At 37.2% G+C, this 23,810-nt stretch overlaps 3 protein-coding genes across 3 annotated transcripts; 2 read left to right on the top strand and 1 right to left on the bottom strand.

Moving 5' to 3' along the window:
- Positions 1 to 5,600, top strand: LOC137717578 (CBS domain-containing protein CBSCBSPB3-like). Its single transcript, XM_068456988.1, has 14 exons — positions 1 to 279; positions 473 to 641; positions 720 to 852; positions 1,016 to 1,186; positions 1,394 to 1,472; positions 1,587 to 1,700; positions 1,816 to 1,882; positions 2,013 to 2,118; positions 2,186 to 2,244; positions 2,981 to 3,087; positions 3,433 to 3,560; positions 4,412 to 4,494; positions 4,588 to 4,677; positions 5,155 to 5,600. Exons 1-14 carry the CDS (start codon positions 131 to 133, stop codon positions 5,326 to 5,328), a joined length of 1,629 nt encoding a protein of 542 aa, XP_068313089.1. The 5' UTR covers positions 1 to 130; the 3' UTR covers positions 5,329 to 5,600.
- Positions 5,601 to 7,462: 1,862 nt separating this feature from the next.
- LOC137717750 (uncharacterized) lies at positions 7,463 to 15,844 on the top strand. Its single transcript, XM_068457214.1, has 11 exons — positions 7,463 to 7,711; positions 7,800 to 7,838; positions 9,274 to 9,365; positions 9,814 to 10,063; positions 10,254 to 10,373; positions 10,447 to 10,522; positions 11,563 to 11,771; positions 11,951 to 12,059; positions 12,694 to 12,786; positions 14,040 to 14,200; positions 15,106 to 15,844. Exons 1-11 carry the CDS (start codon positions 7,523 to 7,525, stop codon positions 15,661 to 15,663), a joined length of 1,896 nt encoding a protein of 631 aa, XP_068313315.1. The 5' UTR covers positions 7,463 to 7,522; the 3' UTR covers positions 15,664 to 15,844.
- Positions 15,845 to 16,151: 307 nt separating this feature from the next.
- LOC137717795 (multiple C2 domain and transmembrane region protein 6-like) lies at positions 16,152 to 19,605 on the bottom strand. The gene has a single exon (XM_068457282.1). The coding sequence runs from the start codon at positions 19,427 to 19,429 to the stop codon at positions 16,364 to 16,366; it is 3,066 nt and encodes a 1,021-aa protein (XP_068313383.1). The 5' UTR covers positions 19,430 to 19,605; the 3' UTR covers positions 16,152 to 16,363.
- Positions 19,606 to 23,810: the final 4,205 nt, after the last annotated feature.

The following is a 23,810-nucleotide window of genomic DNA, read 5'->3' as shown; positions in this document are numbered from 1 at the left end:
CCAATTTTAATTCCAAAAAGAAAAGAAGAGAGAGAGAGGGGGAGGGTTCCCTTTTTCTCTCTGCAACTAAATTAGGGTTTCTGCAGTTCAGATAACCAGAGAAACCCTAATAATCGCAGAGAAGAGAAAGATGAGCAGCCAAGTGGGTGTGAGGCGGACCAGTCTCAGCCAAAAACGCGGCCCCTCCGCCGGGGTTAAGAAATCGGCCCCTCCCGAGAACGGAACCTCTAATGGCACCGCCACCAAACCTTCCTCTCCTCCTCATCCTCCTCCCCTTTCGTAAGTTTTTCTTGTCCTTTCTCGTTTGCTCTTTGTTTGTTTCCCGAGAAAATGGTTTCTTGGAGAATTTGTCTTGCGTTTGTATAGTTGAGTTGATTTCAAGTTTGGGTTTCCTGAGAATTGGGGTCTGCAAAACTTAGCTTTAATTTTAATTTTTAACCGAAAATGGTGTTTTAATTTTAACATTTAAAAGGTCTGGTGGTGGGGAGAGGACCGTGAAGAAGCTAAGGTTGTCGAAAGCCCTAACTATTCCGGAGGGGACTACAGTATCCGACGCATGTCGGAGGATGGCGGCTCGCCGTGTGGATGCTGTGCTCTTAACTGATTCAAATGCGTTGCTTTCCGGAATTGTGACGGACAAGGTTCAAGTTATAACTCATAGTTGGCTGTTCTTGTGAGTTCTTGAGTATCCGCTTTGCTTATGGTACTTTTGCTTTCAGGACATTTCTGCTAGAGTGATTGCCGAGGGGCTGAGACCAGAGCAGACAATTGTATCGAAGATCATGACGCGGAATCCTATTTTTGTTAATTCTGATTCATCAGCTCTTGAAGCTCTTCAGAAAATGATCCAAGGTTAGTTTTTTTATCTAACAAGGTTGTAGTTTTTGGTAGTTTTTTATTTATTAATTATTATTCGTGTCTGCGAGTGGGTTTGTCTAAGAATTTGCATCTAAATCTTCATTTATCATGGCTACGTTGGGCAACGCGGATGACTTCATTTCTTTTTCTGTAACAGGTAAATTCAGACACCTCCCTGTCGTAGAGAGTGGTGAAGTTATTGCCTTGTTAGATATCACAAAATGCCTCTATGATGCTATATCAAGATTGGAGAAAGCAGCAGAGCAGGGGAGTGCCATTGCTGCTGCAGTTGAAGGAGTTGAACGCCAGATGGGAGCCAATTTTTCTGGTTCGTATTAATGTATGAAAATATTATTAAATTACTTAGAGTGTGATTGGAAGTTGCTTCCTACAGTAAAGTTTTACAAAAGCCTCTGTTTTATAGAGAATGTGCACTGTATTAACAGAGCCTATTTGTTTATTATTTTGGTACATACATTTGATACATCTGTTAGAATTTAACTTATTCTGTTCTGTTTATCATCATGCATTGCAGCTCCATATGCTTTTCTAGAAACTTTGAGGGATCGAATGTTCAAGCCATCCTTGTCAACCATCATTGGTGAAAATACGAAGTACAGTTCTTTAGCGTGACTTGCCATTTGGTCTTTTTGGGAGGATGCAATTTATCACTTTTGGCTTAATTTTTGTTTAAGGTTTGTGACAAGCTTGTAGCTCTATGATTTCAGGGTTGCCATTGTTTCCCCATCGGATCCTGTCTATGTTGCAGCAAAAAGGATGCGGGAGTTGCGGGTTAATTCAGTTATAATTGTAATGGGCAACAAGATTCAGGGGATACTAACGTATTGTTCTTTACGTTATATTTGTTTATGAACATTTGGAGTTAGATGCCATTCTTGGATGTTGTATGTCCTCTCTAATGAATATCATATGATGCTTGCTTTTGACTGACTGCAGTTCCAAGGATATCCTTATGCGAGTTGTGGCACAAAATCTCTCTCCTGAGTTGACTTTGGTGGAAAAGGTTTCCTCTAAACCATTGAATGTTTGATTATTCTATATTTAGAATTAACTATATAGCTCTGTTCCTTTTTTGAAATAAGCTTCCTTGAACAAACATGAATCAACTTGTGCTATCCAAATAATTTGTTTAGGTAATGACTTCAAACCCTGAGTGTGCTACGTTAGAGACAACAATCCTTGATGCACTGCATATAATGCATGAAGGGAAGTTCTTACATCTTCCTGTCTTAGACAGAGGTGAGTGGTACTTTTTATAGTACATATTTTTACTGTTTATAGGGTGTATTGACATCTGTTTGTGCAGATGGATGCGTTGCTGCCTGTGTGGATGTTCTGCAGATAACTCATGCGGCAATTTCTATGGTAGTCATCCTGGTTATGGTTTAGATGTGTGCCTTATTCATCAGAGTGAAGAAAATTTTTTTTTTTCATTTTTTCCTTTGCCTTTGGATATGAAAGATGTTGATTTTACATTGCAGAATATATTGAACTTTTAAGGTATGGGATTGCCCAGTATATAATATATATTCAATGCATTCTATTGGTTTAGTTTTTAATTTTCCAATTGTGATGAAGCTCGTCTAACATGTCTTGTGAGTGTGTTTCTCATGGTTGTCTTATTTTATTTTATTTCCATTTCGTTCCTTATATGGTTTACAAATTCTACATGCATCTTTTCCTCCTTGATTGCCATGTAAATTCTTGATTTTTTATCTTTTTCTTATGTAGATTATATTTATCTTATGTGCATATACTGTAGTTGTTGCTGAGGTTTTTTTTTTATGGTGCATGCGAGTTATGAAATTTTGCCATAAATGTTTGAAACTTGAATTCAAAATTTGGTGCTATAAATGCATTAAATTGAAGGACTTTTAATTTGTTTCCATTATTTACCTTCAAGGGTTAATTAGCCTTGAAACATAAATAATAAATGCAAATTTGGCCCAAATTGAAATGGAAGAAAAAAACTTGGGTTAATTCTAATGATAGTTGCATTGTTTAGGCTTGAATCTAAAAGCCCCTTTGGATGTTCTCATTTATCACTTTTTTAAAGCGTCCAAGGATAAATTGATTAAGTAGTTGTTTATTCCTTTCCTAGGTTGAAAATAGCTCAGGAACTGTTAATGATATGGCAAACACAATGATGCAAAAATTCTGGGATTCAGCACTTGCTTTGGAGCCACCTGATGATTGCGATACTCAAAGGTATTCAAAACTTGCTAATATATGTATTTTGTTCACTTACACAATTTTTCTACTGACTTAAACAGTCTAGTGCTGAAGTGAGACTAATTTGATTGGAAGTGCTGAGGTTAGGAAAACTATACAACAACAACAACAAAGCCTTTTCCCACTAAGTGGGGTTGGCTATATGAATCCTAGAACGCCATTGCGCTTGGTTCTATGTCACGTCTTCTGTTAGGAAAATTATGGAAAAGAAAAATTATCTGCACAAATGCATGTTGTAATTTTGTTTCATCACTGATTCAGTGATTCTGTTTTGGATAACCTGGTTATTCAGTAACCATAATTAGGGTCTTTTGTTTTCAGTGAAATGTCTGCACTGATGGCATCTGATGGGGCAGATGGAAAGTTTTCTTATCCTTCTCTTGGTCTTGGAAATTCATTTGCCTTCAAATTTGAAGATCTTAGGGGTCGAGTGCATCGAATTAATTGTGGTGAGTGGTGGTTGAAGGCCAAAAATCATTGCAAGCATACTTTGTTGTCACTTTGCTTGATTACTTATATGTACCATTCCTAGCATGAATATTTTGTGGAGTGATTGCTTGGTGAAAGGATAGAGTTGGGTACAAATTGTTAAACTATTGCACCCCTCTGCGTCAAACAATCAAGTTTATCCTTATCATTTTACAATGCAGTCTATGAGTCTATCTTTTGGTTGCATGGATGCCAAATTGATGTCGGGTTGCTCACCCTTCACTTATCTAAATTTAGAAGCTTAAGTCTTTCTTTAGAATAAAAAGTTCTTATTTGTTATGTGGCATCTGTTAATCCAGGTGTCATCGATTTGGAATCTACATAAGCAAAGAATAGGCCAACTGAGTGCTGTCTAAGACAAACAAAGGTTTACTTGACAGTTAGACTGACCCTTAGTTTTATAGCTTTTTCCATCTTTTTCTCTTTTTGGGAGTATATCTTCTTTTTTCCTCTTGGTTGATAGCTAGGTATAAACTAAAAAATAGGGGGAAGCCTTCTATCATAATCCACCTCTACTAATAGTGTCTAGAAATCTGGGGTCTCGATTTTCATTTATTTAGTGACCAATGGGATTAGTTGTGGCATAGATTCGCTGTGTGGTGACCTTGGTCTCTGTGGTTTGGTTTTTACATTGGGCTGGATCAGCACTGGGTGGGGAGAGCTCTGTGACTGAGTTGATGGACGTGATTTTTTTATTTTTACTTTTTTGTGCTTACAGACCAGATGTTTCGACGCTAGAATTGAAGATTACCTTATGTTTTGCCTTTTCTTATTCTTTTTTTTTTTTTTTTTTTTTTTGTTTATTCTCCAGGCATGGAAAATTTAGATGAGCTGGTATCTGCTATCATGAAAAGGATCGGTGCTGCTAATGATCATGATCGTCCTCACATTTTGGTTAAAACTTTGAGCTAATCTTTGGTTTCATCTGATTTATTGGGCTGCAAAGCTTCACAGTGTTTACTTTAGTAATTATTTTCTTTCCTCCAGTTTGAAGACGAAGATGGTGACAGAGTTCTACTTGCAACTGATGATGATCTTATTAGCGCAGTCAGCCATGCTCGAGGAGTGGGACTGAAGGTAGTATAAATGTTAACTCTATGCTCATTTACTGGATTTCTAAGGCTTTTTTTTAAGCATTTTGGAGCAATTATTTTATTATTTAAACTCATAATTGCCTCCCCGCGCTGCCCCCCCCCATCATCTGGTTGTTAATATCTTGTGGACAATATGTTGATACAAGGTGACAAATGATCATTTAATAACGGTTTGAAGTTGAGAAACTTTTATATTCATAGGTTTGGGGGTGAAGGGCTGAGTGTTTAGATTACAATTGGGGAAAGAGAAGTTTTTCATGAGGGAAAACAAATGAAATACTTAAAAGATAATTATTGTGTCCATTTTTTCTTCTAGATTTTAACAATTATACAGGAATTCAATGGAGGATATGACACAGCGATTTATGTGTAATTATTTTGGGATGTGTTGGAGTTTATACTTGTAACCATTTTTCAGCTGTATGGTTTATTCCTCAAGTGTACCTCCTCTGTATCTCAGGTTCTAAGGTTGCATCTGGACTTCTCTGATTCTGGCCACCCAAGCATATCACAGCCAGGAACAACAATGACCCAAAAAAGCAGATGGACGTCCGTGCAAACCGGAGTTCTTGCTAGTGCTGTTGCGTTAACTGGCGTTGGGGTGCTGGTCTATCTGAAGCGCACGAACCTGTAATGCATGTCCCGATTGTGTAAAGAAAACATACTAGGATCGATCATAAAGGTAGTCAAGAGCCTGCCTTGCGCTGCCAAACCTCGGTGGCAGAGGATTTAAGGAAACCAAACATTTTGGACTCGAAACACGAGCCGGATGAAGGCAGAAGGATAATCCATGCATATTGTAGGTTAAACATAAAGAGCCGGATGAAGGCGACGACCGGAAAATCGTTATATTTTTGTTTCAGATATTACTGTGGAAATGGATCGCGTTTCGTTCGCAAGGAAGAATATCGGGAAGAAAAAAAATAGAGAATTTGACCCCCAATCAATCTGTAAATATCCTTTTGAAAAATTAAAAAGCTCACTCCAATTATAGCAAATTGCGTTTAACCTGTTATGCGGTGGGGATCGCGTCGGAGCAAGTTTAACTTGTTTATGATTAAAATGTTTATATTATAAATTACTTTGAAAAAAATTAACCACTAGTTGGTGATTCAGTAGTAAATGACGCATTGCGAGACTTTCTTCAAATTAAAAATTGGAGGCCTTGGGTTCAAAATCCATTGTTGGTATGGAAGCTAGACTTGTGATCATGTGAGGTTGAAATGTCTTTGTGAGTCTTTTTGGCTTTTGGAAGGGGTGGATAACCGTGGGTTGTCTTGTCCCCCTTTTAAAAAAAAAATAGACAAAAAAAACTGTGCAAAAAATTAAGTCAACTAACTGTAACTATATCTGACTATTGTTTTCATATAGTTTGATGACTAAATAATTTTGTTTTATTATTTTGTACATATATTATATTTATAATGTTAACATAAACAGTACTATATCTTGCTATTGTTTTTATATAGTTTGATGGCTAAACAATTTTTGATTTATTATTTTTTACATATATTATATTTATAATGTTAATATAAACAGTATGGATTATAATTACGAAATTCTATAAATCGATAATAAATTATATTGAGAAACTCTTCTCATCAATATACAAGCCAGTTAAATCCAAAAAGGCTAAATAGTCAAAATGGTCATTGATATTTACATAATCAATAGAAATTATTCCTGAGATTGAAAATCAATAGAAATGGTTCCTAAGATTGTCCATCATCCATGATTTTGGTTATTTCGTTGAAAACTCTTTGGGCAATTTTCAGAGCTTCGTAACTCAATCGTTTCTTAAACCAAATTCGACCCGTAATGTATCAAACGAAGATAGGAAAGTGTAGAACAAGATTATACCTATTTGGAAGTCTAATGATTGTTGGAGATGGCAAGAAAATAGCCTGAAAGGAAAAATGGAAAACTCGCCAGAAACTGGATAAACTTTAAATGTTCATAACTTCTTTAATACTCAACGAAATCGAGTGATTAAAAAACGAAAATCATACTTCTCAACGAGACGAAGATAATGGTTGCCACTTTCGAGCTTTTTTCCTGCCAAACCATGACGAGTTAGCTATCAAGAAAGGTACCATTATCTTTGTCTCGTTGAGAAGTATGATTTTAGTTGTTGAATCACTCGATTTCGTTGAGTATTGAAGAAGTTATGAACGTTTAAAATTTACTCAGTTTCCAACGAGTTTACCAGTTTTCCTGCAGACCAGTAACCTTTTAGGCTATTTTCCGGCCATCTCTGACCACCATTGGCCTTCCAAATAGGTATAATCTTGTTCTACAGTTTCCTATCTTTATTTTGATATATTATGGGTCGAATTTGGTTAAGAATCGATTGAGTTACGAAGTTTTGAAAATTGCCAAAGTGTTTTTAATGGATAGACCAAAATCATTGATGGTGGACAACCATTTCTATTGATTTTCAATCTCAGAGACCATTTCTATTAACTATGCAAATCTCGGAGAGCATTTTGGCTATTTAGCCTTCCAAAAATACTTACGGGCTAAGTTAACTCCAAAAAATAAAGTGGTGTGATATCCACACACCTTTTTTTACTTCTCACACACCCTTCTAACTTTTGGCCGTCGGATCAAATAAATTAAAGAAGATCAACAGACAGAAATTAACAAAAGATGTGTAAGAAATAAAAAATAATGTGTGGATATCACACCTCAAAATAAAACATGGGTGAGTTCAGTATTACTCGATTTTTAGTGGGTTAAAATAAAAACAGTGTTACATAACCTTTCACCCTGCCCGTCGTCACTGCGTTTGAAGTGAGAAGCTTCAACAGTCGCAGAGAGCTAAGGAAATGGAGGACATAGAGGATTTGTTGATTGGGAGCGGCGGCGGAGCTCCTCCTGGTTTTCGTCTGCCGATAAACACCGTGGGATTGAACCCAAAGAACAAACCCATTCCCAATGGCCGCAATACCACCGCCAAGCTATCTCAAATCCAAGACCCACTCGCTCCTCTCTCTCACAAAGTCCCTGGCACTCAGGTCCCCCACCCCCCCCCCTCTCTCTCTCTCTCCCCTCTCTCTCTCTGAAGATGGCTTTCTTCCTAACCTTGTTTTTTTCATTTGGCAGACTATATATATCAAAACATTTGGATGCTCACACAACCAGGTCCGTCTTTAGGGTTTCTTCTATTACCGTTCCAGTATTTTTCTGTAGTTAGTATTAACAATTACCAATTGTACTCTGCAATTTTAACTATATAGTATTAGTTTTAGCTTCATGTTCAATAATTAGGGGCCGAGTTTCGGTTTTTGTTAAGTTTGAGTTGTGGAGAATGGTTCAACCGTGTGGGTTTGGTAGCCGAATTGAAAGGTTTATGCGGTTCGTGGAAAGAATGATGGAATGAAAACAATATGTAAATGTAATACAAAAAAAATGGGTTGGGTTTAGGGTTTGTCCCATTGGAAGAGAAGACTGTTATGAGAATGCTACACTTTTATTCCCATCCTTTCTTTTATTTTATTTTATTTTATTTATTTTATTTTTTATGACAAGGGAAAAGTTAAATTGTCTAGGCAAATGTGTACTTTGCCTTCAACATTTGACTAATCAGAAATCTGTCATTCCAACGGATGAGGCAAATTGTTAGGCGAATGTCATCCATTGGAGACGGTAAAAGGTGATGGTGCAAGGTACATATGGTTTGCCTTGCCCATTGCCTAGCCCCTTGGAGATGCTCGTGGAATTGTCCCATTGGCTTCTGTTACGTGGTTGGTTTTCCAATGCAATGATGTAGGTGTGCTCATCAAGTGCCACATAGGTTGGAAAACAAAAGTAGCCACATAGGTTGGGTATTTAAGCAGTTTCCATATGTTTATTGTGAAACGGAGTAACTGAATATTTTGTTTCATCTATAAAAAGTGCTGGAAGGGGCTCAAAAGATTAGAGAACATCAAAATTTGAGGGTGTAATATTAGGTTAATTTCTTAGAATTAAATATATAGAAGTTAGTGGAATGTTAAGTAATCATTAGCGTTGGCTGGAAAGCCATTGGGTGGACAGGCTACGTCCTATCGATAAATGGTCCCTTACGAAATGCATGACGTCAACTGGGGCTTCAGTAAAGAACTAGCAATGGCTGCATTGCTTTTATAGGTCTCAATGAAATAAAGGTGTATCCAATTATATTTGCTGTTAGAGGTTTGTGTAGATCTGTATCTTCCATATCAGCTATTTGCTGATTATCCTCTCTTATCAACCTATTGCAAATGGATCTATTGGTATCAAGTTTTAGGTTGTCATTGTGGGTACAAGTAGGATTTATATGGCGGTAAAGGCTATTTCTTTTTTTGGTTGGAGTGTTAAAGTCCTTTGTTCTTTTACCTTGGATTTTGCATCCTTTCTGATGGTACTGATGGGCTACTTACCGTATTTTTCCATTTTATTTTCCCATCTATAAAAAGACAGTGGACTGACCATAATGTTATATTAGCATGAGATCTGGTCTTGTCACTGGAATTGTTTCCTAAATTTTCTATTCATTAGAGAATGCATTGAATTTCTCATTTTTGTTTTCGCCCCCTGCACTTTGTTGTTGTGGCAGAGTGACAGTGAATATATGGCTGGTCAACTTTCAGCTTTCGGGTATCCATTAAGTGACAATCCTGAGGAGGCAGACCTGTGGCTCATAAATACGTGAGGATTCTTTTATTTGTCTCATTTTTTTTGTAGATCTGGTCATGCGTTACCCCTGAAAACAATCTAGTAATTATATTTTAAAGTCAAAGTTAGGGAGTATTTAGTGCTTCAGTCCTTGGGACATTATTTTGGCACTTGCTAGAGTTTTATACGTATTTTATAATTTGTGGCATTGTAGTTTTTGAACTTTAGTAGACCTATTTTAAATGCTATTCCTATATTTAAGTCAACTATTCCATATGTGTGCTTGCCTTGCTTATCTTTGAGTGCACATGTTTTAATACTGAAGTTCTCTCTTTGAAGTTGGCTTTTTTGTTTTGTTTACGATACTCTTTATAATTTGTCCATTTTTTTAACATCTATGTAAGTACATGCTTATGAGAGATGTCTTTTATTATCCGTTAACTCATAATTCTCCATGTATTGATTTTGTTACTTGATGTAGATGCACGGTCAAATCTCCAAGTCAGTCTGCCATGGACACTCTGATAGCAAAAGGTAAAGGTGCAAGAAAGCCCCTGGTGGTGGCTGGGTGTGTGCCACAAGGAAGTCGAGATCTAAAGGAGCTAGAAGGTGTCAGTATTGTAGGAGTCCAGCAAATTGATCGTGTGGTTGAAATCGTTGAAGAGACTTTGAAAGGTCATGAGGTGCGCCTTTTGAGCCGTAAGACATTGCCTGCACTTGACCTCCCTAAGGTGCGTTTTGGAGATTTGTACCTTGGTGTTTGCATTTTATGTTGTCCCTTCTAAAATTTAGTTTTCTTTGATTGTTACCCATTCAAGCACTTTTTTTTGCTTTCTTCACTCCTGCCATGTGTTTCTGTTTCTACCTTATATTGTTAACTAGTCTAGAGATGGGGTATTTGAATGGAATTTTTTTCCACAGGTGAGGAAAAACAAGTTCGTTGAGATTCTTCCCATAAATGTTGGTTGTTTAGGTGCTTGCACTTACTGCAAGACAAAGCATGCTCGTGGTCATTTAGGAAGTTATACTATTGATAGCCTTGTAAGTATCATGCCATTGGTTTTTCTTAAATATTACATCTGTTTCCAGTTTAATTAGAATTTTAGCACTGCAGGTGGGACGTGTAAAATCTGTGGTAGCTGATGGAGTTAAGGAAATATGGTTGAGCAGTGAAGATACTGGTGCTTATGGTAATTTTTTGTTATAATTCTATTGTCTTGATTGATTAGTGATTATAGTTGAGCTTGATTGATTAGTGATTGTGGAAGTACTTGTTTATCTGGAATACTAGATATATATTAGATAAGCATTGTTTTGTTTTTGTTTTTATTATTTTCCTGAACATTCTCATGATTGGCCGTAGAAAAGAAAACATCTTTTTATTTGGATTATTATTTTCTTAATGTTATATTATTATTTTTTTTTAAATTCGTTATATTTTTTTCCTTATTTCTCTTTTTTTAAGACTACCTATGCCACCCAAATATTATCCAAAACTCTCATATAAATAGGCACTTAAGTAGATGTTTGAAATTGATTAATTTGATTGCTTGATTAAACTTGGTTATGTGAGTTAAAATAGTTTGTGACTATTATATTTTTATATGTATAAAATATGTATTAAAAAATTAGGTCTCGTGAGGCTTCGCCTCATGCCTTAAGGCTTTCGCCTAGGCGGGGCTATCCATCAAACGCCTTGCCCACGCCTTAGCCTTTTAAAACATTGATCCGGGGAGACTTTGTCTCCGTTTTGGAGGTACTTGGTTTGAGTGATTTATACATCCATGTGAAGAATTCTTGCAAGCATGATGGATTGACCCAACTATGTAAACATTGAATTTTTATTTATATACTTAATTAGTTTGTAAGAATTTTTATAATTTCTTTTAACTTGTCTTTCTGCAGTGTAAGAATTTGTAAGATAATCTCCAAATAATCACTATAAATTTTCGGGCTTTATATCTCAAAACTGCAATGTTGATGTGGTTGGTTGAGATCTATGTTAAACATGTAAAGTATATTTGAACAGAAAAATAGAGTAAATAATAAGTATACCATAGTCATGTGTGTTGACATCTTCACAGTTTTAGTATATTGTTTGTTGGATGTTGGAGGAGAAATCATTTCTGGCAGGACACACCAAAAAAGTAATACTTAAAGAAAAAAGAAGTCAAAATGTTGTTTAAGCCATTGTTTAGTTTATTAATAATCGGTTCCTTGATGTTTGCAGGTCGTGACATTGGGGTCAATCTACCAATTTTATTGAATGCAATTGTTGCAGAACTCCCCCCTAGTGCAAGCACAATGTTACGGATAGGGATGACGAATCCTCCATTCATTCTGGAGCACTTGAAGGAAATAGCAGAGGTTTTGCGTCATCCATGTGTATACTCATTTCTACATGTACCAGTCCAATCTGGAAGTGATACAGTCTTGACTGTAAGTCCTAATTTTTTTTCTTCTCTCTTTCTTCATGGATTGGTCCATTTTCTTATAGCTAAGTTTGATGTATCCTTTACTTTATCTTCCTTCGGATTTAACATTTAACAAATGTACAAACCTAGACTTCCGATTACATTATGGTTGCTTTATTCAAATAACTATGCTTATTCATTCAGGCAATGAATCGGGAATATACTGTAAGTGAGTTCAAGACTGTGGTAGATACCCTAACTGAGCTTGTGCCAGGGATGCAGATTGCGACTGATATAATATGTGGATTTCCTGGTCAGTGAGTAGCTTGATTCTGATGTCGTGGCTCCTGTTTGTTTTTGTTTTTCACAAAGATCAAATGTTTTATGCCCACATTCTTTGTTGATCAATTATTGATGTAACATATCTCTAAATTTCAATTTAAGATTGTGACTCGGTGGCACTCCAAAAGCAAATTCAAAAAGCAAGATAAAGCACTAAGATTAAGTTGGAAATGTTGAGGGGTAAACTTAGCATGAAAGGGATATAAATGATTTCTGGTGGTAAACTTAGTGATTGTTTACTTCCCAATGCTTCCCCTACTTGGTTAATTTGAAGGAATTGCTTCCCCTGTTCTTCCTTATTTCTTGCCTTTATTAAAGGAAATTAAGGTGGTTTAACATTATAGATAATAACGGCAAGTTTGTAAAGTTTTAAAAAACATGTTTGATAATATTTGGTTGCTAATAACCTAATCAGCGAGTAATCAGTATACTCTCAGCTGCTAAATTTAGCTTGCCAAGAACAGCGTTAACAATAACATATTCTTCATATCTCTATATTTTGAGATATGGTGGGTAATTTGGGGGATTTGATTACTTTATTCTCTGCATTGAGCAATCCAGAGAACATTACAGGAGGAGTTTACACTTATTTCCTGGCTTCTCAGGTGAAACGGATGAAGACTTTACTCAAACTCTTAGCCTTATTAAAGAGTACAAGTTCTCTCAAGTTCATATTTCGCAGTTTTATCCTAGACCAGGTATGATAATTTCTGGTCAAGTTACTTTGGGATGCCGTAAAGGGCATCGTATGCATATACACAATGGTTAAAGTATGGCATCAACATTTTTCATTGTCCATATATGAGAAGTTGATATAATATGAATTTACAATAAAGTTTATTGTTTTTAGACCATGTGACATTATGCATCCCCTGCTCAGTTTGATAAGCAAGAAAAAGTATACATGGATTTGATTTGAAGAATATTTTATAAAATTACGGACGGATGAGTATAATGTGATATTACTAAATTCCTGGCTACTACTGTTGTAGAAATTAGTTTCTTCAAAATTTGGAGTGCTTTATCACTTTTTGGCAAATAGTCACTAATGTTGGACAAACCGGACAAAAATTGCTCTGTGCCCAAATGTATGCAGGACCAGATATAGAGAAGATAGGAATAAAGAAAAAAGAATAAAACAATGGGAAGAAAGGAGAAGATAGGGGGCAGAGAACAATGGGGAAAAAGGAGGAGAGCGGGCAGAGAGCTAGAAGAGATGAGATAGAGAAACAGAGGGAGGGAAAATTTGGGTAAACCCAGTCTTTATTGCCAATCTATATGCCATCGCTAAAACCTAAGACAGCCTAATATACAGATAATCCTGCCTGTATGATAAGGTAGCTACAAATTTTTAATAGAAACATATTATTAGTTGGGTTGCCAAGGGATTGTTTATCCTTTCTCTGTGAAAGTTACAAATTGTTTTGGAAGGGCAAGAAGTCCAAAGCTATATGGCGATGGTGGTGTTACGGTGGAAAGTTTGTTTTTAGTCGGCTCTTTGGGGATCTGTCTCCATTGAGTTCAGAGCTTCTTCTTTCTCGAAATGTGGTGAGATTGGTAGGCAGCTTCATGTTAATTTGCTTGTGGGAGGGATTTAGTTCTCCCTAGTTTGTTTTTCTTTATGCTGTCCCGTTTCCTCTGTTTGATGTTGTGTGGTCTTCTTGACCACCAGTTTTCCCTTCTGATTGTTCATTTTCTAATGTATAATTGTCTCCTTAGTACATATTAAAAATAAATACAGATTCTCCTATAGATTTGTTTTAACCACTTGATGGTGTTGTTAAATTTCCATAACATTTACATACCAAAACTGGTGTACTTCGGTTTTGGAACAAAAATCTTTCTAACAGAAAGTGAGGATGATAAGTTAGGTGGTGCACTATATTACAGAAATCAATGAGTTAATACATAGATTTGTAATTGGCTTTTGTGATGTTGTTTGTAAATTTAGGAACCCCTGCTGCAAGGATGAAAAAGGTCCCCAGTACTGTAGTGAAGAAAAGGAGTCGTGAATTGACTTCTACTTTTGAAGCTTTCGCACCATATGTTGCGATGGAGGGCAGGGTGGAAAGAATATGGATAACTGATATTGCGACTGATGGAACTCACTTGGTAAGTTTATGTGCTCTTTGTTTGTAACATTGTAGTTTGTACAAGTTGTCTCTTCCTAGGGTATTATATATATCATGTCAGTTAATGTTGTACTGGGGATAAACGGCTGGCTTCTTTTGTATTGTCTATGGAATAAAACATGATATTCAAGCAGGTATCTGGAGTAATTCTACGCTTTGCTTTGAATTAGTCTCACTTTGCCCCCTGAAATTCAAAATGTCACTTAACTCCCCAAATGTCAACTTCCCGTGTCACTTTGCCCCATTCCATCAACTCTCTCATATGTGCTTTAGATTATGTAGCAATAAAATGGCAATCTCATCAGCATTAAGTGGGCCCCACTCATTCCACATCAGAGGACTTAATGGATTTCTTGCAGAGTTGACAAAGAAATGGGGCAAAGTGAGACACGAAGTTGACGTTTTGGGGGATAAGATGACACATTTTGAGTTTCAGGGGGCAAAGTGACACAGACATTGTGCTTATGTTTAAGGGTGTTTAGCAATAATTAAGCCTTTTGTTTAATGATAAACTTGAGTTATTACTTAATTGCATGCATAATTGAAGAAACTAAAAATTCAGTTTAATGTTTAATAATAAAGGTATTGATCTTTGGATCTACATTTCATTACAATTGAGTTGAACAAACATTTGTTTGTTTGTTTATATTTTCTCGAAGTGCAAGGATGACTTACAATTTGCAGTCTTATGTCTCTCGATGATATAACTCATAATGTTATGTATTGACGCAGTGTTTATTATTTCAATTTTGTTGCCATTTATCTTTTGGTCTATAACACCATGATGGCCATTGTTAGCCAAAGAGTTTTGGGGTTTAGGACAATTATTCAATCGTGGATGGAACTGAAGTGATGTTTACAATTTATGTTCTTTATTTGCCCTAGGTTGGCCATACAAAGGGATACGTGCAGGTTCTTGTAGCCGCTCCAGAAAGTATGTTGGGGACTTCAGCAATTGTGAAGATAACATCGGTGGGAAGGTGGTCGGTTTTTGGAGAAGTGATTGAGACCATCCCTCACATAAACGATAAATCCGCCTCAACAAATGAAAACCGTAGTCAGGAGAAATGTTTCCCTGGTGCCAACAGTTGTGAGACTTGCGCGTGTTCAACTTCGCCAGAAACTTGTGCCTGTGGACCAGAAAGCTGTGGAGGACAGGCTACCTCGGAAGAATGTGCTGTAACAAAGAACGCCGTTCTGCTGGACCACTGGAACAGTAGAAATCCGATTGGATGGTTACTGAGGAAGCGAAAGAACCATGTCGAGAAACAGGTGGAGGATGAAATTGGCTTGCGATCCCAGAACAAGCAAGAGCAAGCCCAAGGATGTTTGAGTGATTGGGGTTTTGTCGATAGGGCTCTTCTAGGCGGGATGCTCATGAGCTTCGTGACAATTGTAGCGCTACTAGTACATCTTGGCTTTAGGATTATGTCGTCTAATTAGAGAAATTTAGTTGTACTAATCCATTTTTTGGCGAGATTTTCATGGAAAAAATGCCATATGAGCTTGCCTGTATCTTCAAGGATAGATTATTTTTGGAATGATTTTAATGTTGGATATAGAGTGTTGTTGGATGGAAGAAGTTAAAACATAACGGCTATAAGTCATCATGCTTTTCTCTCAAGTGCTTTTCTTCGCTTGTAATTAAATCTGGAGCTACTTTTTATTGATTGAACCTGATTAGGGATGACCAGTATTACTCGAATTGGCTTTTACTTTATAGTATGGAAACAGCAGTCTGGAAGGTAGCGATAACAACCTGTTTGAATATGCTTTTGAAACAATTAAAAGCGTTTTCAGATTTTACCAAAAGGGTTTTTGATCACCAAAGCGCATCTGATCATGTTTGCCTGATATAAAGTGCTGTTGAGTTCAAAAGAGCAACTGAAGTGCTTTCTGAAAGAAACACATGTTGTGCGCTTTTTTCGTGAAACACCTTCAAGTGCTTTTCTGGAAAAGCACTTTCATATTTATTAAAATTTCAATGTACATATTCAAGACTTGATCAAGAAAAAAGCACATTATGGCATCGTCTTTCCAGCTATTATTTGGTTGGGTTATTTACTAAACAACCGTTTCTTCACAAGAATTAGGCGAATATACAAAGAATCCAGATAATTAACTGCAGGTAATAGCTTCAGTTTCATAGTAGCATATCTGACTTGGATGGCAATCTCTTGAAGAAATTAACTGGTGCAGAATGCATCTTGTTCCTGAACCGTGGATGCCGAAGAAGGTAGACACCGAACAGCACTGCCACAAGCCCGAACGGAGTAACGTATATCAACATGGCCCAGATCAACGCGAAGATGATGAAGATTGCCGTTGCTCTCGGATCCCTCCAACTTAGTAATGCTTGTGCTCTTTCCGCTTGGGTTGCCAAATCTCCAACCACCATCTGCACCCTGCCCGCCACGCTACGCAACCTGTCGTACCTCATCCTCACAATGTCCGGGGGTCGACTCGTGGGGAAGCTGTCAAATTCCTCGTCCAACTCATCCGAGTGGGCAGACTCTGCATGCGAAAGCCGAGCATCCATGTGAGGTGGGTGCCTTGGCCTGAACCTGTAGTTCCACATGCCAATCACGAAGAGGTAGAGGAAAATTGTGGGCAATATTAGTTCTGGGTAGCAAACTAATATCACAAACAAGATATGGACGAGGCAGGTTGTGATCGGGTTTCTCCAGTTGCAAATGTCATTAAACCATCTGCAGACAGTCATGACCCAGCTAAGAACCGACATTATGCGCTGGAAGTTGGCTTTGCTTCTCCTCATACTAAACATATGGTAGTCTATGTCTAACATGTACTCGACAATCTCCCGCCTGAGCGGTGGCTCTGAACGGGCTAGCCTCATTGCTACAATCTGCATTGCTTGGTGGCGGAGCCAATCAACGTGCCTAATAGGTATAGGTTGGACATAATGCATCTTTGGAAGCAATGGTCTTCCATATTGAGCTAACATGTTAACCCAAGCAAAGCAAGTGAACCTCAATGCTAACTGAAGTTCCCCGTGCTTTTTTAAACCCGAGGGTGTGAGCATCAGCAGGGGATAGAAATGCGTATAAACTCGATCAGTTCCTAAAGTCGATAATCGAATTCTCACCTTCCCAATCCTTTTATCTCTCGAGTCTTCCCTGCTTCCGTTGATATGGCAATTGTCGAAAACACCAATGGTGATTACAGTATATGGATCATAAACTTCCCAAGTATACTGCTCATTCCAGCGAGGAGTCAGAGTGTCCAGAAGCGTTCTGGTTCGTACCCACTTGTTTCCGTACTTGGCCACGCAGTATGCATCAGTAGTCCTACTCTCATTTCCCTTCAAAGGTGGAAATTTTCTGGCACTCAGGATCCCAAGCTCAAGAATTCCAATGCCTGATTTCCTCAGGTGCCTGGACGACGGCTGAAAATCGCTGCTAAAGTGTGTGGACTCATCAAGAACATGGTAACCCACGTCTAAACAGATGCGCAGATGAATCTTACTTGAGAACTTCTCCTTCTGCTTTTCAGTTTCCTCTTCAGCAGCTGCTGAAGGCTTGTGGAGATTGAACCATATCGGCTCGGGGAGCTTATGAGTGTCAATTCTCTGCGGAAGGTCTTTAACCGAAAGAATCACCCTCCCTAATATCTCATCCTTTCCAGGACCAACCCTGTCCTCAACTGATATAACTAAGATATCTTCGAAAGGCTCGGAGGCCACGAGCATGAGGTCATCATTCCAAACGGGGTTAATAGTACGCACTTGGGAAGGCTTTGAGACCCTCAGCTGGTTCCCAAGCTGCACCTTGACATATGTATCCAAAGGGCGGTTTCTATCCCAAGGAACAAGATCCTGAGCTTGCAGAATTTGAACTCGAAGGTAATATAACTTGGGAGAGAAGTAAACCTTTGATCGAGTGCTGGCGAGATTGACGTGCCTAATGTCGTGTGCATCGGAATGCCAAGCATCGGGAAAGGACTCATCGGCCTGAGTCCCCATCCAAACAGCAAGCATAAGCTCCCCTCTGACCTTGTTCCCGTGCATGTCCTGCAACATGTACCACTGAGGAGCCAAAGGGCTGTCAGGCGGCAGGCAAAGGGGGACTTCGCTGAGATCGAAATGTAGCCTCCCCACGAAATCATCCTTGGTAAAATCCTTGTCCTTGACAGTGACTTCAAGCAAATTGGATTGCACGCTCTCTTTCGAGAAGGCGAAAACCTGGTGCCACACAGGGTTCTGGTCCTTGTCCAAATGCTTGGTCACCCCTTTGTAGTTGCCAAGCTTCACCTCCACATAAGGATCAAGGCTTCCTGTAACATCCATGGTTGGAAGATCTCTTGCCTTCACCACACTCACGTACAAGTAATGCATCTGCTCAACCAGATCGTATGTGCTCGAGGTCTTGTCCCCTCCAAACCCTCTGTACCGCCGCGCCGCCAATGGTGGACTTGTCTCCACCAGGGAAAATTCCGGGTTCTGCTGCGGAGTCTGCTGCATGTGCACAACCGTGGCAGGACCCGCCCGAGCGAAATCCGTCCTTGTTTCAACGGTGGATGCCTTCATTGGAGGAGGAGGAGGATAAGAACCACCGCCGCCACCACCCATCCCAGTGCCTATGGAGTGAAAAGTTCTCACTTCTTTTTCCTTCTTCTTGATCTTCTCTCCCCCAAAATGGTGGTGATGAATCTCCTCATCTATCCTCTTAGTATTGATTTCCTGCAGCGGAGGAGGATGAGCAGCACCACCAGTACTCGTAGTAACAAATCCATCATTTAGTGTAGGTGGTGCTGGTGCTGGTGTTGGAGCAAAGTCGCCATTGCTGATGTAATCTTGAACAGCGTAGATTCTGAGGGCTATATCGCCTTTGACATGAGAGAAGACACCGCGCTTATCGAGCGGGTACCGTTGGATGGTGGCCTGAGACTCGGAGAAAGGGACGGAGACGCCGGAGATTCTGACTCGGCCGAGGAAGTTCTTATGGTGTCCAGTTTGTCTGTCATTGTAAACGACAACGTCGAAGGTCTTGTGGGGGAGGTGAGAACGGTCGTTGATGTTGAAGACGAGCTTCTCGTTCCAGTAAGGATTGAGGTCTTTTGGCTTGGTCTGAGTCCGCTGCCGCTCCCCTTCAAGGTCTACCTCCACGAAGGGACTCGCAAAACCGTCGCCGTCTTTCGGCATCAGGTCGCTTGCGTCGTGAACTTCCACTACAAGTTTAGTATTGGCCATGGCTAGCTCGGCGGAGTTGAGAGAGCTCAGAGCTCAGAGAATATTGTCTGGTGAAATGGAAGGGTAGCCAGAAGGAGTGGGAGTGAAGAAGAAGAAGACAGAAGTGGTGGGGGAGAGGAAGAGTTGGCGGTGGTGCTGGAGATGAGGTAAGAGACAAACATTAGAAAGAATGACAAGTCGATTGTCTTGGGTCGTCAAAACTTTACTTGCAATTCCTCACATGTAGAGTTTAATATTTTTTTTTCTATTTTGTGTTAATACGTGTATAATATCGTTTGTACTAAAAAAATATTTCTTCAACTCAATACGTAAAAGAATGTAAATGTGTTTTTTCATGCATGATATCATTTTCCTTAAAAATGTTTTCTTTTGCAACTCAATGCGTATAAAATGTAAACGTTTTTTGATGTAAATTTGTGTATAATATCGTTACATTAAAAAATTATTAAAAAGAGAAGTTAGGTGACTCTTTTAAAAGTGAATCTCTCATATTATATTTTTTACATAATATTTTTAAAAAAATAACATTAAATTGTTAAGTGACATAATATTGTCTTTTTGGTGGTGGGTGGGGGTGTGGGAAAGATTTTCTGCTGGTGGTGGTGACCGGTGGGAACGTTTGTGCATTTTAGGAAACTAGGAGAGAGATTGTATATTCATGCAAAGAAAAGTAGTCTTTACTTGTCATAACTCTCTTGTTTTTTTTTTTTTTTTTTGGTAAACCATAACTCTCTTGTTTGGCAAAAGTTGTCGACATGAAGTTGTCGACATGAATCTTGACCATATATTTTGATAACAATATCAACTTGATTCATAATTCTAATTCAAAGTCTCACAATATATATCATATTTTTTATGAGTAATTTTAGCATGTATCCAGAACATTAGTGTCACATTCCGGTTCGGGTTCCCATCACATCCCGGCCTCGACTTCATTGTAGCACGATATTATCCGTTTTGGGTCCCGACCACGCCCTCACGATTTTGTTTCTGGGAATTCACACAAGAACTTTCTAGTGTGTCACCCATCCTGGGAATGCTCTCGCGCGAACTCGCTTAACTTCGGAGTTTCTACGGAACCCGAAGCCAGTGAGTTCCCAAAAGGCCTCGTGCTAGGTAGAGATGAGAATAAACATAGAAGGCTTACAGGATCCACTCCCCTGAGCGATGTAGGATGTTACAATCCATCCCCCTTAGGGGCCCGACGTCCTCATTGGCACACATCCGGCCAGGAATTGGCTCTGATACCAAATTCACAGAAATGAAAATCTCAAAGAGAGGAACAATTTTCATACCTACCACGAAGTTCAAAAGTGGACGGAAGATAGTCAATTTTGCCTACAAAGCTAGCTGGTGGGATGTTACAATTAGTCGGTAGATTATGTATTATAATATAAGTGAGAGCATATATATTGTTCAGTGTCTAACCAATTATATCATAACACGTAATGTATCAACTCGTGTTCCAAATACATTGAAATATCTCCCCTCTTTTATGAAATTAGGAGAGAGATTGTCTAATCATACAAAGAAAATTAGTCTTTACTTGTCATGACTCTCTTGTTTGGCAAAGGTTGTCGACATGAATCTTGACCATACATTTTGATAGCAATATCAACTTGATCCATAATTTCTAATTCCAAGTCACAATTGTCAATATAAACCATATTTTCTTTATGAGTAGCATGCATCCAGAATATTAGTCGGTAGATTATGTATTATAATATAAGTGAGAGTATATATATTGTTCAATGTCTAACTAATTATATTATAATACGGAATAGTGTTTCAAATACATTGAAATATCTTCCTTTGTTTTAGACCATATGTAGGAATAGAATATTTAAGTTGATTGGAATATTTAAGCCCATTTCCTTGTTCATGTGTACATAACATATTTAGTGATAGATATTTTGGCACTTGTCATGGATGTATGAAATGGGTGTATTCCACTACTCATATAGGCTCCATGTAGATATAGATCCCGCTGCTACTTTTGAGTGAGAGATGGACTTCAAGCAATGGTGGGGTTTGATGGAGACAGCGCTTAGGAGGACAGAAGAAATGCAAAAAGGTTTTTTTTAGTTAAAATGATCTTTTAAATTGTTATAATTTTTTATTTTTATTTTTGAGATTTATAATCGATAGATAGAAGTGATTTTTAAAATTGTCTACCGTTAATTATTTTAGTTCTTCTGTGAAAAATTTTCATTATTAAAAAAACCATAAGTTCAAGTGAAGGGGTTCATTTGACATAAATACCCTTAATTTATGGAAGAGTTTTTACATAATAACCAAAATAATTGATGGTAAACAATTTTAGTGACTACTTCTGTTGATTTTGAATTTCAAATATCAAAATGAAAAGTTGTGATAATTTAAATAATCTTTTGACTAAAAAGCCAATGCAAAAACAATTGTTAGTGAAAGCCATGGAAACATACACACTTTTGCCAAAAGCAATATTCCCTTTTTACTTATTGGGATCTTCCCGTGTCAAGGAATTAGGCAGATCCATTATTTTTGATTAATTTCTTCTATCTGTGATTGTTGCGAAGTCTTGTGGCCTCAAAGGCCAGCAGCATCATAACTTTCCTTTTGATTAGAAAAAGTAGAATTTATACTATAGGAAAGAAATCATGCTACAAAAAAATGGTTTCCAGCACAATTCAAATTACAAAAATCTCAATGCTAAGTTGATCTTGCTTTAGAAGGACGTATGTCATTTAAAGATGAACAATGATTATGTCGTATGGGTAATTGCAATTATTTACTCAGAAACCGTTTATGTTCATACCTCAACAACCATTTACTCATTGTGTAATTGCTTAAATAGTTATATCTATTTCCATAACTATTTAACTGTAATCATTTACCCCTTTACCTCTTTTTAAACCCGTTTACCCTTCTTTTTTTTTCTAATTTTTTTTTTTACCCATTTACCCTTTTTCCACCCATTCACATGTTTTTATTTTTAACATCTTGAAAATTTAAAAAGACAAATTTGTCATAATTTGTTTTTTTTTTGACAATTAAATGCCGTTATAGGTATATTTAGCATGCATTTTCGTATTTTAATCTTTTAAATCCTCATACAATTCTAATAATTGAGTTTATTTTTAACTGTTACCAATAAAGATAATATAATATATTTGGTAAGAATTGATTTGCTACTAACAAAATAGCTCTCACGTGAGCAAGCATATTGGAAAGAAAATTCATGTATTTTTGACATATTTTTTTGCTATAACCAAGCTGTTCTTCAATCATATGATCCATATAATTGTGAGTTTATGTCAAGAACTGATTGATAACAGTTAAAAATATTAACAACTGATTGTTGGATAACTAATTAAAGATGTTTTTTTAATCTAAATTTATTGTTAAAGAACTAATTAAAGATATTGTTAGAGAACTAACAGTTAAAAATATCAAGAACTGACCGTTAGCGAATGTTCCTACATTTACGAACGATATATATATATATATATATTTTTTTTTTAATTTTACATATATTAAAATAAATGGATAAAAAATACTACGGTTATATTTATCCATTATAACTGTAGATAATATCTATAAATATCCATTTAAATTTCACGAGTAAACGATTATATCTTAACTGTTTATTTGTCTAAACGATTACTTATAACCGTAAGCTTTAGTTTTAAATGGATGAGTAATCGTGTTTACCCATATCTATGAGTATTTTGTTCATTCCTAATGCCACTAAACCACACAAAAGGTGACTGAGCATTTTCACAACTTCTCTAAAATGATATTTTTATCATTTATTTGTATTATCATTTGTATATTTTATTTAATAAATATAATATTTACAGATTATAATAAATTTTATTTTTATTAAAAAGATAATACAAACAACAGTTAGAACTAGGTGATCGAGCCCAAATGTTTGAATTACGCATTAGATATATGCGCATGTTTATTATTTTATTTTATTTTTATGGAGGATGCATGTTTCAATTGTGATATGTACGAGGGAGTCTGTGTTTTCACTGGCATAAGACTTTGGTGTCAGTAAAATACAATACAATTTCAATTTGGTCATGTGCTCATATCAGGTTGTTGGAGAAAACGTCACAACTGGTGGTTTGACAGTGGCTTCCTAATTAGATATTTGCTTTGTAATAAATGAAGCATAACGTTAAGGTCATCCAGAAGGTCAAAGGTTCAAAATTAAAAAAATAGCTTGATTTGTTTCAGAAATTATAATTTATAGAGTTCATAAAGATATTATTTGGTCAAATGGGTATTCGGAGGCCAAATATATCCTCTCATACCACTTTTTGGAGGTTAGCTATTTAGAATAATTGATTCAAATAGCACAATTAGATTTTAAAATATTCAACAGTAATTT

This window comes from Pyrus communis, chromosome 15 (genome assembly GCF_963583255.1).
Source record: "Pyrus communis chromosome 15, drPyrComm1.1, whole genome shotgun sequence".
NCBI classification, from domain to species: Eukaryota; Viridiplantae; Streptophyta; class Magnoliopsida; order Rosales; family Rosaceae; genus Pyrus; species Pyrus communis.
The sequence above is the reverse complement of the archived record's forward strand: the minus strand, read 5'-3'. Positions and strand labels throughout refer to the sequence as shown.